Source organism: Heloderma suspectum, chromosome 1 (assembly GCF_057233095.1).
Source record: "Heloderma suspectum isolate Gila_16-S chromosome 1, 16-S_ref, whole genome shotgun sequence".
Lineage (NCBI taxonomy): Eukaryota > Metazoa > Chordata > Lepidosauria > Squamata > Helodermatidae > Heloderma > Heloderma suspectum.
In genome coordinates, this window is record NC_139458.1 from 438,688,488 (window position 1) to 438,700,470 (window position 11,983).

Genomic DNA, 11,983 nt, shown 5'->3' on the forward strand with positions numbered 1-11,983 from the left:
GAGATCTAGAGGAAACCAGCTCTGCAGTGCTGCCCCAAACAAAATGATCTCTGCCACTTCAAAAATATGATCCGGTCTCAAGAGAACACCAGGCATAGGGAGAAAAGACCCCAAATGTCTCGCTACGACCACATTTAAGGGTCTCATTTGGACCCTAGTTGTAATGGGGGAGAAGATTTGACTGAAATGTGTGAGCCCAATTCAGTGTCAGGCACTAATCAGCAACACAGGGTACAATCCAACAAGAAGTTCCTTTCCTTTCAATGATATGAATGGGAGCACACAGACTTGAAAGGGGAGTAAACCCATTCACGGAGCACAAGTGATCCTTTGATGGCTACTAGCAATGACCGCTAAATAGAAGCTCCATGTTCAGAGTAGAGCTATGTGCAAAGGGCCTCTCAAAACTCTCCACTGTATATGTTGGCAGAGACATTGGAGGGGCACCAATTCACCAAATTTCTCAAGGGGGAGGAGGAACTCACCAACGGCATCTCAGGGATGGGTCTCAGCCTTAGCAGTGGCCGTAGCACAGGTGCTGTGCAGGGGTTTTGCTGCCATGGCAAGTGACCACAGCAGGAGCAATACTGGCAGCCTGGACACTATTTTGAATCCGCCATGTCATGGACCAGTCCGAGCATCATTCCAGGGCATCAAGGGGTGGGGTGGAGAAGAAATGGCGGCTGCCACAACAAAATGGTGGAGAATATTTGGAGAACATTCTGCAAATGTTCAGAGTTCCGGGGTTGGGGGGGAGAAAAAGAAAAATCTCAAGAAATGTTCTCAGAAAAGAATTCTTTTGGAAAACATGGGCTCTGCTGTAGTTCAGAGGCATGATGCCTCTGAGTCTCTATTGCTTGGGGCAAAGTGTAGGGAGAGGGATACTGCCGTCATGTTCTAGTTGTGGGTTTCCTGTAAGCAGAAGCATCTACCAGGCCGCTGCTGGAAACAGGGATGTGCAAATCAGCCAAATGCCAGTTGTCAAGGCCCTCTGAATTCCACCTCAAAGCTCATTCCAAGTCCTCGTGTCTGTATCAGACTGCAAGCTTCTTCTTTTTCCACAAAAATTTGTGTGTATTTTTGTGCACATTTTTTTCAAAACAGCCACATCAGCTAGGTGCATTTTTGAAATGTATGCATTTTCCTCCCATCGATTAAAGCATTTTCTGTGCATTTGTCAAATGTACACACATTTCCTGATTGCATTTTGTTCTGTGAATCATGTGGCAAGCTTGGAAACATGCAAACTTGGACTGCAGCTTGCGTTTGGGTCCACATATGGTTCCAGGAGATGCAACTGGTTAAATTTTGGGTCAAAAACAAACTGAAATGAATTTCTCATGCGTCCCTAGTTGGAAACAGGATGCTGGGTTAGATGCTGGACCTTTAGTCTGATCCCACAGGGCTCTTCTTATTTTCTTGTAACAGCTGGCCAAGTCTTGTGCTCATACACTGAACACAGAATGAGTACCTCACTCATCATGTCCTCACTGATTTTGACAGTATCACCATGCTCCCGGTTCTGAGGTTCCTTCAGAAGCCCGGGTGGGGTCTGCGCAGGCACGCTCATACTGTACCTGGGAGGGCAGGTGTTTCAGCGGTGCCTTGTACTACTTCCATTTTCTGAAGAAGCTGAATCACATTTCCGCTGCCCCATGCATCCGTCTATGCAAATAACATTAATTAAATGTGTAAAAATGTAAACACGCTCCCTGTAATCTGAATTGACAGTGTGGCTAAATATATTTATTTCTTGGATTTTAATTAAACCCTGCAGTGCTTGAATCTTTAAAACATTACTCGCACGTGCTCATGCTGCCTTCTCACAAAAATGGCCTGTCATGGATCAGTGAGGAGCTTCCAGATGGGGGGCTCCTTGCACTACCAGTCCAAAGACATGGTGGAGGTGTTCCATCTTTCCCCTCATAAATGGATTTTCTCTAGCAAGAAAAAAAGATGGAAGAAGCGGTGGGAAATCACAGGAGGATGACGAATGGAAGATGTCGACATCCAGAACCTCCTGGAAAGTTTCATGGATGGGGCAGGACAATTGCATGATCTAAGACTCGTCTGGAAGCACCCTTCCACTGCCTTCTTGCATGATGTGCGACTACGGCCGCATCTATATGGCACCACTTAGACCCCCACCCCATTGTAACTGCGCAGCAATTCGGCTTCGAGTCAGCATGCCCTGCAATACACTTGCGATATGCTGCGCACTTCCCTTACAGGCTCTTCTTTTTTTGCCATTTTACTGCAATGCGCAGCTGTGCAGTCCCATGAGTGTGGGGGTGCGACACATCAGTGGCTGTTTTGTATTTGAGGGGCTCTGCTGTGTCTTTCTGTCCCTTTTTAGGAAAAAAGTGAGTGTTTTGTGCTCCTTCATTTCTGCACCATCAGTTTGTCAGTTCCCCAGCCCGAGACTCTCACGATGGTTCTCACTCACAAGTGTGAGTGCCACGTGCCTAGCCATCGCTCTGAAATGGTGGCCGGAGCGATGTTGGTCCTTCCCGAAGACCCCTCCCCCCAGCCCTTGGGTACTGAGTCCACAACCGTTGCAAAGATACGAAGCTGCAAAACTGCAAATGTGTGATTAAATAGATGAAAACGCCCCTCTGTGCCTCTGTAACTGCGAAGCTGCGAAGGGATTGGGGGAGTAAAGGAGCATCACAGAGTGACGCAGGCACTACACGTGCCTACAACACACCCACTGTAAGATGCGAAGTCAGGTTGGGGAAGGAACAGATGGCCCACAACTGTGGGGGAACCCGCAGCCAAGCCCCGAAATCAGAGTAAAACGACTCCTTGGAACTCCATCTTTTCCAGGTGAAAACCACAGATGGCTGCAAAGTCACGACTGTGTCATCTGTCACAAGAGACCTCAACTCACACCTGCCCCGGCGTAAAAGCCCGGTGTAGATGGGGCCCAACTCAGTCTTTCCCACCCTGATGCCCTCCACTTACATTGGACTGCACCTCCCATCATTCCCAGCCAGGATGGCCACCTGGGAATAATGGGAGTTGCAGTCCAACACATTTGGAAGGCACCAGGTTGGAGGTGGGTGGACAATCTCTTCCACCTTGCAAGGAAGTGGGGTGGGTCTCTGAATCAAAGTCCAACGGTGTTTTCTGATACTACTGGAGAGCTCCTACAGGACAGCCATTGATCTTGGGTTGGGACCACTTCAGCCCCAAGTTCTTGAGAGCAGTGGGCAGGTGTCCCTGTGGGAATGGGCATCTCCTTACAACCTCCCATGAAAAGGTCTACAGTAGCATCCTCTCCTTTTTGAAGGATTTTCTCCAGGAGCCCTGGCTTCAGCCTGCTTGCTCACAATGAGAAGAGCTTCTTGTTGGATTGTGGCCCATGTTTTTGATTAGTACCTTGGAAATTCCAGATTTGGCAGGAAGGCTAAGAGGCTCCAGGGATTGGCAGCGGGCCGTCTGCTGGGACATGAGACTTGGCAGGTTCTCAGTGAACCAAAAAGAGAGAGCTTCTCTCAAGATGCTGAAAAAAATAGTTTTATTCTCTAAGAAGCAGGCTTCTTAAAGAAGAATGCTATTTTTTTTTTCAGCATCTTGAGAGAAGCTCTCTCTTTTTGGATCTAATTGGGATGCTTCCCAGTTTGCTCATGCTTTCATGGACCCAGAGATGCCAACCCCTGACGCAAATCTGCCCACTCTGGACAGGTGTTCTTCTCTGTCTGGCGTTCTCGGGGCCTCTCTTCTCTGCCCCAGCTTCTCCTGAGGGCCATCCTCTTCTGCCCTGGCCAGGCAGCTTTCAGACCTCTGGATGTTTGCTTCTTTGTGCCATTGTCATGACCCCGGGCTCAGATTCCCTGAGTTTGCCGGATGAGGCCATGGACTCTGAAGAAGTGCCAGAGTGGGAGAGAGAACTGCCCATGATGCAGACCCCAGATGCACTTTCCTGGAAGCAGGAGCCCATCTTGCTGCCATATTCCTGGGCTGAGGAGGTCATCCTGCTGTCCTCTGAGAACTATGGCCCAGAAGACCCAGCAGAGACATGGTGCCCCTCTCAGAGCCAACAGCTGCTGAAGCAGGCAGACCCCCTTTGGCTGGAAGAGTCTGCTCCTAGCAGAGAAGCAGAGCTAACCACCCAGACTGAGCTGAAGCCCTATTTAGATCTCAGTCCTACGTTATCTGTTGTTGAAACAGCTTTTAGGCCTGCTTGTATGAATCTCCAGTCTGAGTTCCACATGGTGTTAGGGTGCTACCTGGACCTTGAATTTTGCCTTTCTGGAAACTGGTCTTTAAGAACATAAGAACACAAGAAGAGCCATGCTGGACCAGACCCAAGATCCATCTAGTCCAGAATTTTGTTCTCACTGTGGCCAACCAGCTACCTGTGGGAAACCCACAAGTGGAACAGGAGTGCAACAGCACCCTCCCACCCATGTTCCCCAGCAACAGTTAGATAAAGGCACACTGCCTCTGATACTGGAGGTAATATGCAGCCAACAAAACTATTAGCTCTTGGTACCCTTATCCTCTGTGAACTTTGCCTTGCTTTGCTTGCCTGGCTTGGCTTGGCTTGGCTTGGCTTGCTGGAGCCCAAACTTTTGCCTAGACCCTTCTGGTTGGCCTGGAAGCCATCTGACTGAGACCACCACCTAGGAGGGAACAGCCATCCATTCAGGCTAGGGGCTGAGTAAAGCAGGCTATTTCTGGTCCATGTCACTCTAGCAAGTGCCCATCCAAGAGTCCATTCTGCCAATTTCCACAAAAATCTGCACTTTTTAAAGTAAAAAATCTGCATGAAAATCCGTATTTAAATAAGTGTTTAAATATGTGTTTTTCAACACATGTTCTCCTGAAATACATATTTCCTCTAACTGACAATTAAATCCAATTGCTTCCTAAACACCTCTAGCTGCCTATATTTATGTTTCGAGCAACTTTATGTTTACACTCAAATTCTTGAATCTGAGTAATAGAGTCATTAGTTTTCTTCTCTCTCCTTTTTGAGATATGATGCTTTCTGTATCCTGCTCCTGTTATTACAGCTTCTGATGCCTCCCAAGCTATGGTCTGGTCAGTTACCAAGGAAGTATTAATTTGGGAGCATTCATTTATTTCGATACTTTTAAACTGCTGAGATCCAGCAGATGGTTAGGCTTTGATCTACACACTAGTTCAGGACCTGTGGATTAGGTCAGCTCATACTGGAATGTGCAAAGGTTGAATTCCTCAAAAACCCCTCATTCAAATTCCAACTTGGAGGGGGAGATGTTCACATGGAACATCTGTTTCCTCTGCCCTCCAAATGACCCTCCAGGGAGGGAGGTAATTAGATGAGACTTGACTACAAAAGATGGCATAGGCTTTTCCTTCTTTTACCATCGCTGCTTCATGTTAATTAAAAGTGTTGAATTTTCAATGGAGGATGGTTGTGTGTGAAAGAGAGACAGAGAGAGTTGGGAGGTATCAGATGAAAGACAATTTTGGAATAAACATTTCACAAGGTGGAACTTCTTTGCTTAGGCCTATGGAACAGCTCAGGATTTCATGTAAAGGCTAGGTGAAGAGTTGTGTTCCATTCTTTGCACAACAAAGGGACAAAATTCACCAGCCATCTTTTCCTGGCAGCACATCAGGAGAATTGTGTCAAACAGAGGATAACAAAAGGGGAAGATGTCGAGACTCTCATGGAACTTAGAGTCACTGTGGTGCTGGGGTCCGACTGTTGGATCAGATCTTCCCCAAGCTGGTGTCCTCCAGATGTGTTGGACTGCAACTCCCATCATTCCCAGCCAGATCTAGTCCTTTCCTCTGGAGGTCATCAGGCAGAGGCTGGAGAGCCACAGCTTGTGGATGCTCCCTAGCTCTGGACCTCCTGCATTGAGCAGGGGCTTGAACGAGATGGCTACAAGCCTGCCTCCAATTCTAGGTAGCTCGCCCTCCACGGTTTGAAAAGCCAAGAGGGCGATGGTTCTTTTGGTGAAAGATTGGCTACAAAAACAGAGTTGTTCTGCAACATGTTCTCACCAGCTCAAGACATGCCTCGGCATCTGAAGTGGCAGACTGAGTTTGCTGAATGGAGTCTTTCATGTTCACGCGTATGCACTGAGATGCACGCGGGTGCACTGGCGACACAACGCATCCCGAGCCCAAATCAGAGACAGAATTTCTGGGAGGAGCTGGACCCCGAAGAGCTGACGGCTTCAGCAGCTCAAGTAACAAAAAGTAGTGACTGTCTGTCCTTGCTAAACAGGGACAGTCGGACCGTGTGCTGCAGATGTTCCGATAATGATATTGTAAGGAGAAGGCTACTGTATGGTGACAAGCAAGGAGACAACCTGTTCTCAGGTCTTTAGTTTAGCTAATGATGGGGGCAGCGGTGTCTCCTTGTCCTTGATGGGCACTCTCTCTGCAGGGTGGGGTCTGAATAGTCTGTCTGTCTGTCTGTGCATGTGTCTGTGTATGTCAGTAATTTGGAGTGGGCATGTAGATGGCATGGAGAAGCAGAGTTCTGATTTTTGCAGCTGGCTTGAAAGAAAAGCCCTGGTTTGGGGGGGGGGGGTGTCTAGGGGCTAATCTAGCCGTGAAGGCTATGGTGTGAATGCAATTCACCTGTGTGTTCCTTGTTGTGTAAATGCTCAGCAGCCACCAGGAAGCTGTGCAGCCTCAGGACTGTGGTAGCTGGGGAGGCGGAGTCCACCTCTTTCCCTCCATGCCAGGGTCTCAGAAAAACTCCTCTCCCAAGTGCTGTTTGCATTTCAAGGGAAGCCTCCGTTGGCATAAATGGGTGCTGCCCTTGAAATGCAGAGAGCAGCTTCAGAGAGAATGTGTGTTGCAGGAACCAGGGAGAGAGGAAGGGTTAAGCTTCCCTGCCCCCATTCTCCCAAGGCTACTCAGGTTTCCCTGCAGCTGCCATTTACATCACCATCACCACCACCACCACACCTATGAACATTTGTATAGGGCTTGCAAGTACGCAAAGTGCTTCACATATATTACATAGCTGTAATCCTTACAACAGCCCTGTAAGGCAGCCTTCCCCCAGCCTGCTGCCCTCCTGATGTTTTGGACTTCAGTTCCCATCAGCTCCAACCAGCATAGCCAAGGGTCAAGAATACTGGGAGCTGTAGTCAAAGACATCCGAAGGGCGCTGTGTTGGGGAAGGCTGTTGCAAGGGAAGTCCGTCATCATCATCATCGTCATCCTTGCTCCCCATTAGCAGATGGGGGGGACTGAGGCTTCCCGAAGGCCGCCTCTTTCATGGGGGCTTGCTGATGTGTGGCTCAGTCTCTTGACCGCTACGCTAGACCAGCTCTCTGCGTGTTACCGGTGCTTTGCCCAGGTGCCAGTGACTCTCCAAGAACTCAGTGTATATATTTGCAAATGAGAGCAGCCTCTAGAGAAGTCTCACACATGGAGCATGGCTCGTGAACTCCCCACCAGTTGAGCATGTAACCCCAGAGAGCATGTAACAATATCACTTTGCTGGCAGTGGTCCAGGCTTACCTTCAGCTGTGGCCAGGCACACACCTGCTCCGCAGTGAGTTTCTCTTGCCTGTAATCCTTTCCTTGGGGACATGAACTAGAGAAAGCATCATGGATGCTGAAAAAAGAGAAAAACATCAGGCTGACAGCTGGGCTGGGCTTGTGCAAAGCTGTCAGGGCTGCTTCAGAGGTCACCCTGCATTTTTATTTTATTAGTAGTTAGTTACTTAGTTACTTAGTTAGTTAGTTAGTTATAAGCTGTGCCCCCTCCACATGTCTTTAAAAAGCTCTCAGTGCAACTATGGGAGGGGGCAAAATTGTAAAAATAAAATTGCAGTTCCTTAAGCATTTCAACATATTAAAAGAATGCACCACATTGAAACAGCATCATAATGATCCAAAGCCATCAAGAATCCCAATGCAATCACAGAACTAACCCTGCTTGTGAGAAAAAGGTGGTATTCACATTTGCTCTCAGCAGGGCCCGGTTACATGAAGGAGCACCTGCACCCATGATGAACCTGCCTGTGTTTTTAGATCAGCACTGGAGGCGCCGCTCACTGGCCTGCCTTCAAGACCAAGTGGCAGATTGGCAGACACTCGGGAGAAGGCCTCCTCAGTCGTGGCCCTTACCCTATGGAACTCCCTCCCAAGGGATGTGTGGCTGGCACCCTTCCTGTGGCATTTGGAAAAGTTTTGGAAACCCACCAGTTTCACTGGTGTATTTGATTCTCATGCTGCTGTTTGCTTGAAGTTCCATTGCTGTGGTTTTCGTTTTCATATACTGTGTGAATTATACGTATTTTAATGTATGGTGGGGTTTGTATTTTTTAAACATTTAGAGTTTTATGATAATGTTATCTTATTGCATTTTTATTTTTATACTTGTATTTTGTTCACCACTTTGGGTGGACTTTGTAACAAACATAGCAAGCTGCCTCATCCTGGCTCAGACTGTTTTTCCATCTAGCCTAGTATTGTCTCAGCAGTTCTCAGGCAGAAAAGAGTTTCTTCCCAACTCCTGGCAACAGAGATCTAGAACTGGAGAAACTTGGGCCTTCAGCAAGCAAAGCAAGTGCTGTTCTACTCCTCTGTGGTTCCCCCCCCCCCGCAGTGGGGCAGAGCTCCAAGAAGCTGGGACCAGATAAGAGAACCAAATAGACTTAAGTTCTCACCACCGCTGGCCTTGGGCAGCTCTAGGGAGCAGCAGGAGCTGATGAGCACAACTAAGCCCTTATATCGGGGTGGGGAACCTGCAGCCCTCCAAATGTTGCTGGACTACAGCTCCCATCATCCCGGGTTATTGACTATGCTGGCTTGTACAAGGAATATAGAGGGTGCCATCTTGATCTTCCCCTCGGGCAACAAAATTCTTGGGCCAGCTCTGCATGCCTGTTCATAAACAGTAGCACCAGAGATTAGGTGAAAACAAAATTAAGAGATGGACTTACCGAAGGATTTCCCCCTTGGTGAGAAACGTCAGCACCTGTTGCAAATGACAGAGATACGATACTAGAACACAAGCCGCCCCTAGCCCCACCAAGAATATGACGGGGTGGTACCAACATCCCGAGAAATGCTCACCGGCTTCCAGATGAGGAAAGCAAATGCAAAAGGAGTATCAGCTATGTGACTAAAGACTGGTTGAAAATGCACGTGATTTGAGAATGGTAAATATTTGGAGTTGATTTTTTCTGTTGCTGCACTGTAGGGGCCAACAAATATGGACATGCAGTCATTTAGTTTTTGAAGTTATTTCTGTTATGTTTGTTATATTATAGAAAGAACAAGAATTTCTGACAACAGGTTTATTAAACTGGGCATTCATTATTTCATGCTTCATTTAATATCTCAAAAGGACATGTATAGCGAAGTTTTCACAGTATGCAGATTTATTCAAATGTGACCAGTAAAATAACCAATTAAGGCACGGGAACATAGGAAGCTGCCTTATATTGAGTCTGACCATGTGTCCATCTAGCCCAGTGTTGTCGACACGGACTGGCAGCGAGCGGCTTTCCGCAGTTTCAGACAGGAGTCTTTGCAGTCCTATCTGGAGATGCTGCCAGGGACTGAACCTGGGACCTCCTACAGACAAAGCAGAGGCTCTACCACTGAGGTTCAGTTCTTCCCCTAAACAGCTAAATGACCCATCAGTTGAAATGATTAATTGGTGGAAACCAGCTCATTTTGCTCAAAGTAAAATCCAAGGCAAATTGGGAGGCTTTTGCTCAGGCAAAATCTCTCTATTTTCAAGGATGCTGAACATAATTTCGTTTTGAGATCTGTTGAATTTCTCAGCAGGGTTTTGCTGAGCTCTGGTTAAGAGTGAGAGAAACATCAGGTGGCTCAAGGTGAATCCTACACACTTCCTTTGAGGTGTCAAAGAAAACAAAGCAAAGCAACATCCATCTTGCTGTTGCTATGGAGATGGCAAGCCATCTCCATGGCAGGAACCTCTAAGGCCTGGACATGAGTCCACTTTTACAAGCAGGGACTGATCCGAAGAGCACAAGAAGAGGCCCACTGGATATTATCACCTTCATGACTAGTAGCCAGGGATGGATGAATCTGTGAATTTCGGTTTAGAATCATAGAATCATAGAATCAGATCTGAGTTTTTCTCAGTTTGTCATCTTTCCAATCTTAAATTTGGTTCATCCCAAATTTAGATACTTTTTTAAAAGTTCATATGAAAATTCATACTCACTCTTGTGCACATGTCTCTGAATACATACAACTCTGTGCACAATTGTGCCTAATATACACATTTTTGGAAGCCATTTTCTGAATTCAGTGCATTTTCACTACTATACAGATTTTTGTGCATTTTTCCATAACATACGGATTTTTGTACATGTAACCCACTGGTATATTTTTCTTTAAGAATTCTGAGGGAATATTCCTGCACATCTCACTAAAGGAGTGAGATAGGGAGTGGCCACCATTTTAGGCAATTACCAAACTGCAGTGTAGAAGCAGCTTGCTTTCTTCTCTCTGTAAGGTCCTGAACCCTTAAGACAGGTTAGTGGGGAAGATTCCTTTTGAATTTTTTAAAAAGAGCTTTAAAGATTTTTCCCCCCAAACACTATGAGTTCCTTGTTTGTTTATGTTCTTTTATATTGTATAAAGGGCTGTTAACAAAGTTCCTGTGTTGCTAGATCCTGATCCAATTTTCAAGAAAATTGCTGCAGAGCTGGAGTGAACGGAATAAAGACTGTTTTCTTTCTTCAACCAGCAGAAAAATCAAGCTGCAGAGAGAAGTTTTATTTATATTTTTGTTTATTTATATTTTCAACCAGCTGAAAAAAGAAGACAGAACTTTGGGAGGGCTGTGGTCTGATATATTGTTTTGGTGAGTTATGCTTGCAAAATTATTACATGTGCATTAGTATTGTTTTTAATTAAGATATTAAAATATATGTTAATTGTTCCTGTACAAAGCCTTTGCTTGAGTCCCTTTAGAGACCCTGAAGAAAAAGTGTTACCATTTTTTTATTACTGGAAAAGCCCATTGCAAAATTTGGTGTAGTACGAAATTTGAAAAATAACTGAGTTTTGGTTCATGTATTAGTTTGAAAGTGTGAAGTTAGGTATATTTGCATTAAAATGTGAACCAAATTAATTTCCCCTCTCCTTCCAGGTAGCCACTTATACCCCTGTCCTCCATGAATTTGTCTCTGCTTCAGCCTAGCTCATTCAGCCTATAAACAGTAAGCATAGAGAAATTATTCAGAGAATATAGAGAAATATCTGCTGGCTGTTTCAGCCATATCCATCACAGAGACATGTGGTTTCCTACTGGCCAGAGGTGGGGCATGATTTCAGGCTTTTGTTGGGACTGTGGCTAACACAGCACAGCCTGAGGGGTGCTACCTTATTTGAAGCGCTAAACCCAATGTCTGTCTCAAGGAACAGGGTCATGGCCAATGGGTCCACTTGGGGAACAGACCCCTCCTCACCTGATATTCTTCTAACTCCATCTGTGTTATCGAGTGACTTGAACAGTGGCCCATTCTCCTGCCTGGAATGCCAGTGTCCGGAAGAAGAATAGAACAAAGCCTCCAGTAACCCTTGGCAACCAGACAAGCACCAATCATAGATCCAGGCACCATCACTTTCCGGTTTGTTGCGGGAGGAAGGCTTCTTTCCACAAAATGTCCATAGGCCCCTTTGCCTTGAATAGCATGGAGGAGCTGTCTCTAGGATTGTTGGATCTGGCTAGCTTTCTTTCTAGAAATTCACAATCTGCCAACTAGAGCCAGCAACACAACGGAGGTTCTGGGGGACAAATGATACTTGAAATTAAGGAATGGAGTGTCTCTGAGCACATGTACAGCTACGGAATTTGTTCTCAGTCCCAGAACCTAGGCAACTCTCCATTCACTCAAAAATCTACTCCTGGTCCCCCCACTCCCATGCTTACTTAGTTAGGAGGGAGAAATTCTAATTTAGGAAGAAGTAGAAAAAAGCTGACTGCAGGGACAGAACTTGAACTGAGCACATCCTCCCTGATGGCTTT

At 46.3% G+C, this 11,983-nt stretch overlaps 1 protein-coding gene across 1 annotated transcript in view; it reads right to left on the reverse strand.

Annotated features, from left to right (window-relative positions):
• Nucleotides 1-11,520, reverse strand: part of CIB4 (calcium and integrin binding family member 4) — a 33,456-nt gene extending 21,936 nt beyond the window's left edge. Inside the window, exons 1-3 of the mRNA XM_084833281.1 lie at nt 11,424-11,520; nt 8,913-8,947; nt 7,483-7,579 (exon numbers count right to left, since the gene is read on the reverse strand). Coding sequence (XP_084689407.1) covers nt 7,483-7,579; nt 8,913-8,947; nt 11,424-11,477 — 186 coding nt within the window. The 5' untranslated portion in view covers nt 11,478-11,520. The remainder of the gene's footprint in view (nt 1-7,482; nt 7,580-8,912; nt 8,948-11,423) is intronic.
• Between the last annotated feature and the right edge of the window lie 463 nt (nt 11,521-11,983).